General features: G+C 39.9%; 1 protein-coding gene across 3 annotated transcripts; it reads right to left on the reverse strand.

The window, feature by feature from the left end:
* Positions 1 to 651: 651 nt before the first annotated feature.
* MMP27 (matrix metallopeptidase 27) lies at positions 652 to 14,559 on the reverse strand. 3 transcript variants are annotated; one of them, XM_020883407.2, is made up of 10 exons: positions 14,379 to 14,559; positions 13,357 to 13,595; positions 12,108 to 12,256; positions 11,889 to 12,017; positions 6,645 to 6,806; positions 6,354 to 6,474; positions 4,439 to 4,569; positions 3,318 to 3,477; positions 2,430 to 2,533; positions 652 to 1,227 (listed from the first exon to the last, which is right to left on the reverse strand). In XM_020883407.2, exons 1-10 carry the CDS (start codon positions 14,475 to 14,477, stop codon positions 986 to 988), a joined length of 1,536 nt encoding a protein of 511 aa, XP_020739066.2. In that variant the 5' UTR covers positions 14,478 to 14,559; the 3' UTR covers positions 652 to 985. The 3 variants fall into 3 exon arrangements, with proteins under 3 accessions (XP_020739066.2, XP_020739065.2, XP_020739067.2); XM_020883406.2 differs by having other exon boundaries at positions 13,357 to 14,471; XM_020883408.2 differs by lacking the exon at positions 11,889 to 12,017 and having other exon boundaries at positions 13,357 to 14,471.
* Between the last annotated feature and the right edge of the window lie 1,736 nt (positions 14,560 to 16,295).

Raw genomic sequence — 16,295 nt, forward strand, 5'->3', positions numbered from 1 at the left:
ATCCAGTATTCTTGCCTGGAAAATCCCATGGACAGAGGAGCCTGGTGGGCTACAGTCCACCGGGTTGTGAAGAGTTAGACACGACTGAACACACATGACCCATATACACAGGAAACACAAGAAATTTCCACATTTCTTGTATATGATATATGAGGACAGTGTGCACAAAACTTGCTTGTAAACTTTCTGAGGAATGGTTCAATGGTCTCTGCTTGGAGGGTGAGGGTTGGAGGGAACATTACTTGCCTACTCCTGCTAGTTTCTGAATTGTTGGGGGGTCATTTGTAGTGGAGCACTTCCTGCATCTCTCTAGGTTCTCACTCCTCTCTTCGGGAGGCAGAATAGCTTATTTGATTTGTGAATTTGGGAGCAGAAACTAGGTACATGTACCTCCATCCTCACTTCTTTCTCTTTGGGCTCCTTGCAGTCTGCAGGTAGCTGACTTTTCCTTGGGGAGGCAGGGTGCTTTCCAGTTCTTCCCATGACATGTGAGTAAGTATGTCTCACTCTAGAATTTGATATCAGGAAGATTGCTCATCCACAGATACATTCTCTAGCATAAGCTTTTCAGTAATAAAGGTGGTATTATACTCTCCCAACTGTATATTTCTCAGTAGATTCAAAACATGGGTAGGGATGTGGGTTGCAGTTTATTGAGCCTCTCCAACTCCAAATGTCCAGACAAAATAGAATGCTAAATAAAGATTGGTTTAATAAATGTTTTCAGTATTTTGTTATTATAAGACACAGAGCTTACTTCTTCAAGTCTACAAAACATAAAATATGCTTAAAGTCCAGTGAGAGTTTTGTTTATACATAATTTCCTGTAAAAAGAATCAGGCAGCTCAAAATAGCTGTTTCACTCTTCATTCAATAGATATTTATAACTAGGCCTGGTGACTTGACGTTAAAGAACAGTTCTGTTCTAATTTGAAGCAGAGTTCAGATTAAAAGATCTCTTGAGGTTTATATTAGGTCTATGAATTTATTGGTAACTGTAGATTTTGTTCATCATGTGAACAATACTAAAAATAAGAAAATTTAAATTTTTATAATGAAACATCTCCACTCCTGAATGTACTTTTTCCTCACTGATAGTAAAATCAGATGATGAATTTAACAGTTCTTTACACCGAAGCCAAGTATTGGTTTTCATTATTCGGGTAACGGTCTTTGCCATAGGATCATATTCAAATTGTTTTGATCTACGGAAGAAATAGAAGAATCCTAGAGAGAGAGAATCATGATTAGTTATCTTATGCAACTGTATAATTGTTCCATACTTTTCAATTTTATGAATGTAGAATACAATAATTGAACATGATATGGAGAGAAAATAAATATGTAACTATATACATACATTTTACTTTACCCAGTCACATAAAAAATATTACTTTTATTTCCCTGAGGAAAAAGCCAAGGTATGAAACATGAATTTCAAGGGGATGTAGTTTATACCAGAGGGTCTCAAACTAGATTTTCAAACAATGTCTCAGTGAGGGGGAGAAAGAGGCCTCTGTGAGTATGGCCTTGGGCCCTATTTCATTTTCCTAGAGCTGCTCTGGTTGATCTGTTTTAAGTTCTGAGGTTCCGTGTTAGATTTCACTGGTAAAAGATGGCGATACTCAAAAATATCTCTAGACTTCTGCTTACTCCATGGTCTGCTTTGTTGTCTTTGAAGATATAGTAGCTGGACTGATTCATTAATTTGCCTGAGGTTCTTTTAAAACTGTAGATTCCTGGATCTTACCCACAATCCTACTGCCTCAGAAACTCTAAGGAACTTGTCACTTCATGCTACTGCTGCTGCTGCTAAGTCGCTTCAGTCGTGTCTGACTCTGTGCGACCCCATAGACGGCAGCCCACCAGGCTCCCCCGTCCCTGGGATTCTCCAGACAAGAACACTGGAGTGGGTTGCCATTTCCTTCTCCAACGCAGGAAAGTGAAAAGTGAAAGTGAAGTAGCTCAGTCGTATCCGACTCTTAGCGACCCATGGACTGCAGTCTGGCAGGCTCCTCCCTCCATGGGATTTTCCAGGCAAGAGTACTGGAGTGGGGTGCCATTGCCTTCTCCGTGTTGCTTCATACACAAATCCTAAACTGTGTATATGCTATATACATTGAGGCTTGAGAATCACTGTTCAGATGCTCAGTCATTGTTCCACACTTAAAACTCTTCAGGGGTATCTTTATCAGACATCTATGATCAGTGATAATTTTGGTAACTTTTGCATAGTTTTGAATTTGTATGTCAGAGAACATAACTCAGAACTTACTATTCAATTTTGATAAGTTCCTCAAAGTTTATTATTACATGTACTCAAAGCAGTAAAATGACATTAAAATGGAAACATTTAAGTTTTCATGCTGAATTCTTTCACAGTCAGTAAAGTCTTCTAAGTATCCTAATAGTCAGGTGCTGATGCTTACCTTTGTGTTGGAAAGCAGCATCCACTCGGAGACCAATTCCTGGGAAGTACTTTACCACTCTCCGTGGGTACCCTTTGTCCATGGTTTGGGTCACTTCATCATACCTGGAGACATGGATTTGAAAGGTTTTCAGGGGACCTTTGCTTCAACGGGAGAGGATTAATTTTTTTACTGCACAACTTGGAGTCAAGAAAAGATGTATAAAAAGAGTAGCCCTATTGGAAGAAAACTAGTTGGATCAATAGTTAAAAAATGGCTAAGAGTATGTTCAGTCAGATCACTGACAGTGTCTTGAAAACAAGGAATTATGAGGGAAAAAAGCCACATAATTTGTCAGATCAATACTATTCTGAGGAACTGTTAAATCAAAGGACTCTTTCCAGAGTTTCAACGATTTTGACTGAATATGTTTGTCACTGGCAGCTTGGTTGGCACCACCAGTCTTATTATTTTATCTTTACAAAAATTTTTTTTTTCATTCATTTTTATTAGTTGGAGGCTAATTACTTTACAATATTGTAGCGGGTTTTGTCATACACTGACATGAATCAGCCATGGATTTACATGTATTCCCCATCCCGATCCCCCCTCCCACCTCCCTCTCTACCCAATCCCTCTGGGTCTTCCCAGTGCACCAGGCCTGAGCACTTGTCTCATGCATCCAACCTGGGCTGGTGATCTGTTTCACCATAGATAATATGCATGTTTCGATGCTGTTCTCTTGAAACATCCCACCCTCTTTATTTTTATAAGCTGGAGAAAGATCTTTGACCTGACTGAAACATTCTTTTGTTTGGTGAATACACTTTTGGAAGACCGTGTTAAAGTGATGCTTTGTGGCTATTTTTCTCCAGAATAAAACAAGGGTCCAATTGTCAGCAAACTTACCTCCAGCACCAAATGCCCACAAAGAAGTAGGTCTTTCTTGTGCTGTGGTCACACACAGCTGCATCAATTTTCTTTACACGTCTTGGAAAGCCAAGAGTATAGATGGATTTGGGATAATCCGGTAAGACAGCATATCCTCTGATCACCCAGAAGTTGTCATCTAGGATGAGAGGGAGAGTCAGTATTTTCTGATTTATTTCCTAAAGGGAGAAACAGGCATCTTAAGAAGTTTGAAAATAATTAGATTCCTAGTTCCTTTCAGGTTCAAATCTTAAAGATTTAGTTATCTTGTGTCTTCATTTATTCTTACCGCATTCTTTAGCTACTTAAATATCATTAATACTACACAAATAATATATACCTAGGAAATGGCTACCTGCTCCAGGATTCTTGCCTGGAGAATTTCATGGACAGTGAAGCCTGGCAGGCTACAGTCCATGGGGTCACACAGAGTCAGACACGACTGGGCCACTAACACTTTCACTCTCACTTTCGTAGTTAATAGTATGCATACCCTGGTCAGTTGAGTTCATTATATTGATTCTTTTCTAATTCTGACAAAACCGTCGAGTATATTTGTTCTCCTAAATTTCCATACCCTCGTGTTCTCAAAGGCAAGTAATCTGATAAAATCCACCTGAAAAGCAGGCTTGCTAGATTGAATATAAGATACCAATTGAATCTGAATCTGAATTTCAAGTAAACAGTGACTAATTTTTGGTATACATATATCCAAAATATTACAATGGACACACTTAAACTAAAAAGTTATTTTTTATTTGTCTGAAATTCAAAGCATCTTATATTTTTATTTGCCACATCGAGCAACCCTAGTAAAAAGGGAATATAAGAAGAGAGATGGGTTAACTTTATTTGGCAGAAAAAAAGACTTTTTAGTTTTTGTTACACAGGTTTCTGTTCTCCTGTGCACTTGGGATGGTGTTTATCTTTATAGCCAGAAAGAATCCTTAGATAGTTGTTCTTATAATAGGAACTTAAGGTCAGAGTGGAAGCCCTGTCCTTTTGGCTCATGCATGAAGATTATATTCCTTGAATTAAAGTATCTGCTAACTAGTTCAGGCATACATAAGGAGAAGAGGCATAGTGATAGGCAACGTTACCTTTAAAAACCAGAATCTTGTCGATGGGGTTCTCATATGCAGCATGAATATCAGCAGGCAGAGATGGCCAGAATGAAGAGATTAATTCAAATTCAACGTCAGTGATGTCATAATAGATCCTCCATATGTGCCTGTGTTAGACAGGAAACCATACTTTATATACAGTCTATGTGTATCTATTTCAATGAAACCACTACAAACTTAGACTTGACTTTATCTAATTGGTCGATATTTTCCTCAAACAATTTATAGCATTAACACAATTTTCCTCAGCAATTTTAGGTGGTTATGAGTTCAGTCCTACCCTTTGGACCGCCAAAGTCCGGACATGCCTTTGTGCCCACTCTGCTGGGTGCTTAGAGTAGCAAACCACTCATGGAAGTCTCATTAACAGTTCTCAGTATACTCAGCCACCTCATTTTTGCCAAAGCAACAATTCCCAATATTCTAAGCCAACACCAAGCATTCTAAGAAAACATTTCTGGTTTTGATTGCTAGAATTAAAACATGTTATTATTGTCATTGCTAAATATTTCCTCAGATTTCCTTTCTGACTGCAAAGCTCTGAGCCTGTGAGCAAGACCTGAAAAGTCCTTATAGTTCACTTTTCTTCTCATGCTGGGAACCCATCCCTGACACGTGGTCTTTCAGCCTCAGCTATTAGGAGCATGGTATGACAGCATGTCACTGCTGTTGTTGTTCAGTTGTTAAGGTGTGTCTGACTCTGTGACCCCATGAACTGTAGTGCCACGTGGTCATGGGTGGAAGGAGTCTGATTTCACATATTCTTTCCCTTTGCCCACATATCCTTGTCAGATGGTGTATGTCCTGACACTTAGCTCTGAAAGTGTGGCCACGGTATACACAACTGACAGACCATGTTGCAAGTTAAGTGCAGTTATTACAGAGTGAGAGAAGAGATTTCCTACCGCAGCTAACATTTTGTTGATTCAACTTCGAGGAATGGTCCACTGATGCATATTTCACAACTGGCTCTCCAGGTGGGAAAAAGACCTGGTTTTTATCATTTGGTGACTTTCAGGGTGTAGGTACTCCAACCAAGGCCAATTTCAAGCTACTAAATCAATATGAGCTAGTTTACAAAATTCTTGAAAATTTAATAATTGGATCCTAAAATGGTATAAGCCAGGTCCAGGACATGGTTGGGATTGGGGTATTATTTTAGCTAAGAGGTTACTGAAAGTAGGCTCTGGTTCAATGGAAATTTTAAAATTTGCTTTAAAACATTTAAAAATTAATTTATCAATGTGAGATCCCTTTGGCTATTGCATGTATGAAAGATGGGAGCAGAAACAAGCAGGCCAGTAAACAGGCTTCTGGAGTAGGAGATGAGAAATGATGGTAGCTTGGATGAGCTGGAGATGGTGGTGCAGACAGAGAGAAGGGAGTGGGTATAGACCATAGATGTATGTGCAGTAGGACTTGACAAGAGCGACTGGATGACTGATAGGGGAAGGGATGGGGTGTAAATGAAAACAATGGTATCACAGAGGAAAGAGCGGCTCACCTCTACCTGGGAGGGTAGAGAGAAATGTCACAGAACACATTCTCCTAGAGGTGACATCAGCAGGGATGGAAAAACAGAACACAAGTATTGGTGAGGATGTGGAGAGACTGGAACATTGGTTGTCACTGGTAGGAATGTAAAATGGTGCCGCCTCTATGGAAAGTGGAATGGCAGTTACTCAAAAAATTAAGCAGATAAGTACCATTTAAAAAAATAATTTATCAAACAGGTAAGAGATATGTGCACAGAGTAAAATATTCAAGCTATGTAGACAGTTATAAAACAAAAAGCAAAGACACATTCTCACTATCCCAACAACCCCCTTATCCCCAAATCTGAAAAGAAAAACTTCACAGGAAGTTGAGGTGTTTAAGGGAATGGGTTTACCTGCCTTTAAAGAACATTACTTCTCTGCGGAAAGTGGTGATAGCATCAAAAGTCAAATTGGGGTCACAGGCATGAGGTACAGTGGGTTCCTTTGGCTTCACAGGTAACTTAGGTGGCCCTCCTTTGATGAGAAAAGAAATACCTCAGTGAGTTAAGAAGGCATGTGGAAATACCTACAGAAAGATCTTTCCCAAGAGAATATTTTCTTCAGAATAATATTTCAAGAAGTGATTTTTCTCAACTTCCTTCCTGAAAGCCTTCAGTTCACATATATTCAGATTTGTTGCTCACCGTAGATGGATTGGATTCCTTTGATATCGTCCTGAGAAAGTGGGTATTTGCTAGGATCCAAGGAGACGTAGTTTGGGAACATCAAGGCTGTTTGATCACTGGAGTGAGAGAGCCCCAGTGAATGACCAAATTCATGAGCTGCCACAAGAAACAAGCTGAATCCTTAACAAAAACAGGGAAAACATGAGTATATTAGCCAATCAGGATAATGATTGCATCTGAGATTAGGAAGTAACTGAGAGAAATGAAAAAAAGGCTTGTCATAACATATGAACCATCATTTATCTGGGAAATTTTTCAACATTGATAATTGGTATTAGTCACATCATGGAGAAATGTACCCCAGAGCAAGCAGATGGCAGAAAACAGGTGTCTCAAAATGGATAGTAGTGGGGGAAAAAAAAAAAGCCACCAGTTTTGGGTTGTTGTTAGGTGTCTGTATGTGATCATATTTCCCCTACTTATATGCTTCAGAGATTCTCCATTGGCTGTAGGATCAAGTCCAAATACTTAAACATGGCCTTCCACGAACTAGTCCCTGCTTTTTTCCCCAGCTTCATATTTTATTTTCGTTTTACCTGAGCTAGCCATGTGGAATCATTTGCATTTCTCACCTATGCCATGCTTTTTTTTAATCTGTGTCTTTGTATCTCTATCACTTCTTGTCTGGAGTATAACCTTTCTCACCCCCTTTCACTCATCTGTCCTACTTAGTCCTTAGGAATCCCCTTCAGAATCATCTCCTTTACGAAACTTCTTTCCCCCAGCTCCTATCCACGTTGACTTAATTGCACCTCTCTCCATTTCTATAGACTGAGCTTAATTCTGTCTTTGCAAATAAGTACTGCTTTCTTTCTTTCTTTCACTAAGTGTGCACCCTTTCAGTCCAGAGACCATGTCTTAATCATCTTCCCGGGGACTGATAAACAGCTTAGTAATGGGTGCTGGATATCCAGTCTTTTATTTGGATGAAAGGATGGTTAGATGCTCCTCCTGGACAAGACTGTAGTACCCTGTACTTACCCACACCAGAAGTCATACCATGCATGGTTGGAATTGCCCTTTTATTTGTCTGTCTCTCCTACAGTCTGTAAGCTCCTAAGAATATAAAAAAGACTGTCCTTGGACTTGCAGCTAAGCCTATGGATACTAAGGAAAATGCTGAGCCTTTTGTGATGGAGCCTTGTCCAGTGATGTTTGCATAAAACAAATATGGAAAGGCAAAGAATTATTTCATGGACTCTCACGCTTTTTGCTCTGGCTTTTGCTGCCTCCCCTTGTCTGGCTAGCAATATCACTGTGTGTGCTTTTGGACAGGGATGGGACAAGTGACTCTTTAAAAAAGTAATTGAAACTCAGATCGTCTAAACGAAGTGCAAACTTTTACTGTGTCTCTAAGACCCTCTGTATAGGATTCTAACCTACACCATTTTAGCCTTCTGCTCCATTACAATTCTAGTACCTGAGTTGGTCGGGTTATCCTGTCTAGAACACTTTTTACTCCACTTTGCTTCAGAATTCCTGCATAGCCTTCAAGTCTCAGTTGGCGTCACTTCCTCCCTGACCTCTGTATATGGGCTGGAATTTCTTTTAGGTGCTCCTATTACATTACCATAGTTCCTTTTATCCCAAGGTTGATCATACTAACTTTAAATGCCATTTGATAGAGTGTACCATCTAGACTGTAAACCCCTAGAGAGCAGGGTCTGTGTCTTGTACACTATTGTATATTCCATTTCTATTACAGAGCGTGGATTAGAGTAGATTCTGAGTAAAGGATTGTTGAAAGGTTTCATTTACTATTATTTGTAGAACATTTCTCATGTACTGAATATTATAGGATGTATGATACAGTAGAAAAAAGATTTCATTTCTGCCTTCTTGGAGATGCAACTAAATAGATAAGTTTGGGCATTATACATCAGTACCTTTGTGAATTTTTTTTCTCCTAGAAATCACTTAATCATCACCATTATCATTAGTATTAATAATCACCAACATAATTATCAGTGTCAAACACTTTCTGAATGTTTGCTAAGGACTGGTGCCTTGCAAGGTTTTTCTGCCTTTATTGCAGATAAGTTGTGTCATCTTGCTGCATGCAAGCTCCCCCATGCCACAGACCATCGCTCTGCTCCGTCCCAGCCCTGCGCCTGCAGTGGTCTCTGAGGTCTGCTTCCGTTGCCTGGTGTCAGTGCATGCATGAAGGATTTACATTCACACACAGGTTTGAAACTAGCCTCACTTTGGGAGATTCCCAGGAAACCCTCTCCATGTGCTTAAGTCTCTCTGATATCACTGTGCAGTGACTTCCAACCCCTTAGGGAGCAGTGGGATTAGCAGATTGACTGCTATCTATGGCTTTTGACGGAGTTACACTAAGACTTTTGTGCCCTTTGCATAAAGAGAGCCCACATATACATAAAAAAGTAATCATATATTATACATTATTGCCAAATTTTCTATTTTAAAAAATACATTTGATTAGAGGTTACAGATACTTGAGATTTTACATTTTTATTAGAGAACAGGAAAACATTTTCCCATGTAGGTCAGAAAGCTGAGAGTTATAAGATTAGGGATCCTCCAGGGCCAATAATTTCAACCCTGAGGGAATATATTATATAAAGCAGTTACAGAACACCGCTTTTTAGTTTTGTTGCCTGGCTATCCACCCAGAACTTAATGGAGTGCTATGTTTATCCTCTGCTTTGCTCAGGCAAGTTTTGCCAACTTGGAGCCCAGGACCCTCTGGATTTTTTCATAATCCATTCCACACATCCCCTTTGGCAAGGGGCCAGTTGCAGTGTGGGGAATAGTACTTTTACCACTAAGTGTTGGAATTAATGGGCTTCCCAGGTGGGAAGCATCTGCCTGCCAGTGCAGGAGACATGGATTCAATCCCTGCATTGGGAAGATCCCCTGGACGAGGGCATGGCAACCCACTCCAGTACTCTTGCCTGGAGAATCTCATGGACAGAGGAGCCTGGTGGGCTACCGTCAACCAGGTGGCAAAAGAGTCGGATACAACTTAGCGACAAACAGCAACAAACTGGAACTAATGGGGATAAAATGATAATGAGGGGACTTCTCTGGTGGTCCAGTGGTTAAAACTCTGCCTTGCAGTGCAGGGGAAATGAGTTCAATTCCTGGTCAGGGAACTAAGATCTCACACGCCATGGAACAACTGAGCCCACTTGCTGCAAGTAAGACCCAGTACAGCTAAATATAAATAAATAAATATTTTTAAAGAATGACAGTGAAACCTGAGACTAATCTCTGCTTCTAGATATGCAAGTAAAGCCTGGCTGAGTGAGGGGAGTCATTCTGACTTCAGTGAGCACTAGAGTATTTCCTAACCTGCCTGACTGGATGTATCCATGCGACCTTTAGGCCAAATCCAGGAAAACACTGGAAGACGTCTCAGCGGGAGATGGACTCAGTCTCCAACTCCCCTGTCATTTGGATCCTGGGGTCGCCCTACCTCTTTCACTTTCCTGGCTGTAATGTTACCTCATGTGGAAGTGCAGCAGCCAACTCAAACTCCCCCTGAAGTCCAGCCAGCACGGAGTCCTTCCCCCTCTTTGTTTCCTAGCTCTTGGAAGAACACTTCCATCACGTGCTCAGACTTAGCAAGGAGAACCCATGCGTCATTTTGAGTCACTGGCTTTCAGTTTTGCAGAAACTATGACTGACTCACAGGCTCCATAGAGTTATGTGGTCAGGACTGAATTGTGGCCTTGCGTACCACCCACCAGAAAACCACAGCATCCTCTTTCCTGGAACCCTGGAAACCAGAAACACGATGACTGTGGTCAATGATAGAAAAAAAAAAAAAAAACATTAGGGAGAAACTGAGAGTCTACTGAACTGCTCCTTTGTTAGAGGTATGTATTTTCACTTTAACAAAGTTTTGTTTTTTTATTTGAAACATAATAAAATATCTCTTTTCTTCATGCCAGGGAGGCCTATTAACAGAAATAAAATCACTGCCCATGGTCTAAAGAAACCCCAATGTTCATCGCAGCACTGTTTATAATAGCCAGGACATGGAAGCAACCCAGATGCCCATCAGCAGAGGAATGGATGAGGAAGCTGTGGTACATATACACCATGGAATATTACTCAGCCATTAAAAAGAATTCATTTGAATCAGTTCTAATGAGATGGATGAAACTGGAGCCCATTATACAGAGCGAAGTAAGCCAGAAATATAAAGACCATTACAGTATACTAACACATATATATGGACTTTAGAAAGATGGTAACGATAACCCTATATGCAAAACAGAAAAAGAGACTCAGATGTATAGAACAGACTTGTGGACTCTGGGAGAAGGCGAGGGTGGGATGTTTCAAGAGAACAGCATTGAAACATGTATATTATCTAGGGTGAAACAGATCACCAGCCCAGGTTGGGTGCATGAGACAAGTGCTCGGGCCTGGTGCACTGGGAAGACCCAGAGGGATGGGGTGGAGAGGGAGGTGGGAGGGGGGACCGGGATGGGGAATACATGTAAATCCATGGCTGGTTCATTTCAATGTATGACAAGAACTACTGTAATGATGTGGAGTGACTGGCCTCCAACTAATGAAAATAAATGGAAAAAAAAAAAAAAACAAAAAGAAAAAACAAAAAATCAAATATAAAGACCAGGGTCTAATTCTTTGGTAGACAAGCAAGAGTTAGAAGAGGTTCATGTATATAAATGGACGTCCTATGGACCATGTATCCACATAGCCTCCTTCAATCACTAGCTTGGAATTACCACCTCCCAGAGTCTTCTTTCAATCCTCAAGCTAGAGACGACCTCTGCCATTGGTGTAATACATAGCCCTTTTTGCCTTTTATGGTGGTGAGTGGGTCTAGGCCTTATACATCACCCAAGATCATGAAACTCTGAACTTTTCTGGAACAACTTTGTGGTCTTCACTACACCTTGCATAGTTCCAGACTCGTAGTGGCCCTTCAGGCATTGCAGATGTATGAATGAATAAATGAGTAAGGGAAGAATGTTCTGATTGTAATAGGATTAGTGGCTTTATGAAAGTGCTGTGTGGATAAAGCTCTGAACCATACAAGCACAGCTGTCTGAATAGACATTGAACACTTTCATCAATGTCATCTGGAATATGAAACATCATAGGGAAACTGGGAAGTAAAAAGCAACTAATTGCAAAGCTATTCCTTTCAGGGATTTGTATGAATAGTAACATTTTGTTCATAAAGAAAATTGGGCTCACCTACTCCATCCTTGGTCCAGTTCTCATCCTCATCAAAGTGAGTGTCTCCACCCAGTCCCAGACCAGGGGGAAAGGCGTGGCCGAGGACTCCCAAGGGGCCGTCGAAGTAACGAGGACACAAACCATGGACTGGGAAACAGTCACAGAGGGGGAAGATCAGCCTTGTCAAAGCTCCCGAGATGAAAACAGCCATATTGCTTTCTCTGCGGAAAACCTTACCTCGGGTCCTAAAGGCAATCATGATGTCAGCGATCCCTTTGGAAATCTTGGTGAATATTAGCGGAGTGACTCTGCTCCACACTTCTAAACCTTTTTGGATAGCCTCATCCACATCAGCTCGAGCCATATCAGGAGTGTAGTTTACAATTCTTACAAATTAACAGATATATATCAGTTGGCTGTTATACAAGCATGGAAACACACATACTAGGAAAAGAAAATACTTTCTGTCTTATCCATCACATGGTGCAGTAACTTTTGGTATGGTGCTATCGCTAGATTTGTACAATTCTTTACCATTCAAATTAGGTACTTTTACATATGCTATATGTTAATAATTCAGACTTTCATCTGTGCTATTCATCAGGTAGTATTATCACACGTTGACAAATGAGGCTCTAAGAGGTTAAATGACTTCCACATCTTAAGTGGAAGATCATTCATTTTATGCTTGGATTTGCTGTGTATATGACTCTATGATACATATATTCTGAAAAGAACTGAGATTCATTTTCTCAAACAGCTTATAGAAATCAGTTTTATGCATGTGTCATATATTAAGTCTCACTTGAGAGCCACAAAGAGTTTGTTTCTCAGGAAAAGATCTTCCTTTTGTTTATATTCTGTTTTGCTAAACCCACTTTTACCTCAACCCCTAAAGCTCAAGAAGAAGGAAGGACTATTAGACTTTTTAAGGCCAGCCAGGAGAGCTCTAGAGCAGTGGTCAAGGCCACTGCCTCTATCTCAGGTCACAGGTACCCTTCAACACCTTTCTGCCGATAAGCCAGCTCCTTTGTTTGTGATATCTGAGGTCCACCTGAGATTTGACCATCTAACTCATACATGTCTCCAACATGACCTGGTTGTACTTCATTTTCTCATTTTCCCTTGAGCACACTTCAAGTGTACCTTTAAGCATCTGCAGTCAGACCATAGTGGTTCTGGTCCTGAGTTTCTATGGAGAAGGCAGAGGCTAGAGATTAGAGCATATTTGCAGAGCCAGTCTGCTGAGACGAGCTGTGCAAACTGGACTATGCTAAACAAGCTTTTTCTTTTTCCTTCCAGTTTCTCCTGTGTTTAAAATGGTAATAACAGGGGTGCCTATGTCACAAGTTTTTTGAGAGGGTGGGAAAAATAAAACCTATCAAGTACTATGCACACAGGAAGTGCTGGGTAAAATAAGCCATTATTATCTTTGCTTCTTAGAGATAATATTCACATTCATTTAGATTAAGAGTAGAAGCATTACCTGTAGGTGAGGTTGTACTTCTTCCACCCGGGGAGAGTATAGCCATACTGACCCACGTCAGGCACCCCACACCTGGGTGTCTTCATGATCTCCAGAGTGTTCGAGTCCAGTTTTCCAGTCACTGTCAATCCAAAGAATGCTTGCATTTCACGAATTTTGCCATCTATGAGACTTCTGTTACTGCTTTGAGCAAGATGACTCCCTTCTATTTCAAGAGAGTAGAACTGGTTGAGATATGCCTGACCGAAAAGACAAAAAAAGGTACAGACTACAGGAGAGCAGACCTCCATCTCAGGATAACCAAACTTTCCAAGATCCTTTTTCGGCAGTAGGAGGGAAAAGAAATAAATAACAAGGGAAAGGAAGGGGAGAGGAAGAAGACAAAGAGGAAAGAGAAGAGTTACCCTCTTTTTCAGTTTCCAAGAGCTCATTGAGCTGTGTGTGACCAGAACCGGTTAAACCGATAGAGCTATGGGATCCCAAACTTTAACAGACAAAAGCAGCCTTCTGTGTGTTGAATGATTTTGTGTCATACACATTTTTACTGTTACTTTCATTTTATGTTTCCTTGAAATAAATTATGGAGAAAATATGATTATTAACATGTAATCACATTTAAGTAATTTCATCAAATATGAACTGGATTGATTTTTAGAGGGAATCTCCAAAGCAGTGTGGGGTTCTTGCATGTAGGATAAGGAGCTCCAAACTACAGTTGGGTCCCCCTGGCTGGTCTTCAGATGCTTTTACAGAGATCTCCATTCTTGCAGAGCTAACCATTTCTCTGCTCACTCTCTCCTCACTTGTATCCAATGCTTAAATAGCCTGCCTTTCTCCCAGCCCACGCCACTCTCCACCCCCGACCATTCCTAATGTCTTTAGGGCCAAGGAAAGGAAAATTGGCTCCTCACAAAAAAGTTCAGGACTCTTTGGTAAGAATGAGCTGTCTTTTTAGGTGCTCGGACAATCAGTAAAGTGAAATTTTTATGGATAGCCACGAATGACATTTACTGAGACAGTACCTGAGTCAGTTGCAGATTTTCATCGCCTTCCATCCTTTGGTCTACAGGAAATGCAGAGGACAGTGTTACAAAGACCAAAAGCAGAAGAGGGTTCTTCATTCCTCTCTCTCCAGTTGAAGCCTCGTTCTGTTTGCATAGAATTTAGAAAATAATAGTGAGACGTGGCATGAATCGGCTTGTGTTATCCTTTAATTAAAAACAGAAAAGGACATTTGCCATGGAGTGTGTCATGATATGCTTTTTTTTTCTTAGGTTGACTTGATTTCACAATCATGATCTACGATTTGTTTGGTAAATATAGTCACTGTTATTACTGAATTTAAAATAATACGAAGTGAGGCTCCAAGCTACTCTTGTCCTTGTAAAGTTGGAGGCTTTCCTATACATAAATTCTTGTGAGTTGAATAATTTTCATTTGAACGAAAGTCCACAATATTTGTATAACAAGATAATTTTCTTTGCAAAAATTTTATCTTTTATTGTAATCACCTGATATGCTTGCAAAATTGTAATTTTTTGCTTCTTCTGAGGAATATGATTTCACCTGTTGTCTTGCTCTTGATACAGATACTTCCTTACTTCCTGTCTTCTAATAAACAAGGCATGTCTGTTTTTCAAAAAAAGAAAAGGCATGGTATCGCGAAAAGACAATTTATTTAGGAATCAGATTATCCTAATTAACTGAGTAAATATGAGATGTTTATTGAGCACTCACGATTTGCTGTCACTATTAATGCAAGAAAGAATAAGACACTGGTCCAAACTTATTGGAAAATTCAGACACATACACAGTCTAACATTAGATAAAATGGAGAAAAGTGGCAAAATGCACAGTAAAGAGTCTGAAGACTGAAATGGCCCAAAAGGTGGAAAGATCACTACAGATGAGTGTGGTCTACAGGCTTCAAGCAGGTTGAGTTTGCACTGTCTCTTAAAGAGTGTGTAGGATTGGTTCTCACAGAGGAAAGGAGAAGGCATATGAGTGGAGGGAGGCCACGGGAAGCAGGGACCACGGCAGAGATGAGCTGTAGGAGGTCTGACCGCACTGCAGCAAATGCACATGTAGGGGTGGGGGTCTCAGAAAGGGTGCAAGGAAAGTGCATGTCTTGAGTCTTTTCATGTCTAGAATACCCTTTATTCTGTCTTCGCACTACATAGAGTGTGTGCCTGGTTATGGAATATCAGGCTGAAATCAATCTGCCTTAGAATTTTGAAGTTTCTGTTCCATTTTTTTTCTAGAATATAGAGTTGTTGTTGAAAAGCCTTTTATTCTTGGTATGTTTCTTTTTATTTCTGAACAATTTTGGAAGTCTCTTTACCCAGGTATTCTGAAATGTTATAAAGATATCTCTTAATGTGAGTCTTTTTGCATTAACATTGCTTGGCAATAAGAGAGCTCTTTCATTATGAAAACTTCAAAGAAATTTTCCTCTATTATTTCTTTGATAATTTCTTTCCACCTAGTTTCCTCTTTTCCTTTCTGGAATATATAGCTATTGGAATTCTTGGGTTGAATCTCTGTGTTTCTAATATATCCTTTATTACTTTCCATCACCCTTATTTCCAGCTCACCTATTGAGTTTATCTTAGTTATATTTTTAATGTCCAAGAGCTCTTTCTAGTTCTCTGAGTATCCTTTTATTTTTTTATGTTTTTGTATTTTGTTAATTTTTTTGGGACATAAGCTGTGTCTTACTTTTAAAGAATGTTAAGTATTTTTTCATTTATTTTGACATTTTCTTTTGCTTCCAGGATTGTCTGTATTTCTTCAAAATGTCTGTTTTGGTGTCTGTTTTTGATATTAGAAGCTTTTTAAAAAATGTCTGGAGATGTGATCTGCAATCTGTTTAATATTGAGAGACAAGAAAGCTGGCTGGAAGCTATGTGTGCTTTGGCAGGGCTGCTGGTCAATGACCT

This window comes from Odocoileus virginianus, chromosome 10 (assembly GCF_023699985.2).
Source record: "Odocoileus virginianus isolate 20LAN1187 ecotype Illinois chromosome 10, Ovbor_1.2, whole genome shotgun sequence".
Classification (NCBI taxonomy): domain Eukaryota; kingdom Metazoa; phylum Chordata; class Mammalia; order Artiodactyla; family Cervidae; genus Odocoileus; species Odocoileus virginianus.

Excerpts from the sequence above, each read along its gene's own strand:
- MMP27 (XM_020883406.2), bottom strand. The coding sequence starts at position 13,787 with ATGAGCTCTTGGAAACTGAAAAAGAGGGTAACTCTTCTCTTTCCTCTT. Across the intron at positions 6,807-11,888 it reads CTGGACCAAGGATGGAGTAG|GATTCAGCTTGTTTCTTGTG; the intron begins GTGAGCCCAATT and ends GTTTTTGTTAAG. Across the intron at positions 4,570-6,353 it reads GTAATGTTCTTTAAAGGCAG|GCACATATGGAGGATCTATT; the intron begins GTAAACCCATTC and ends TGTCTAACACAG.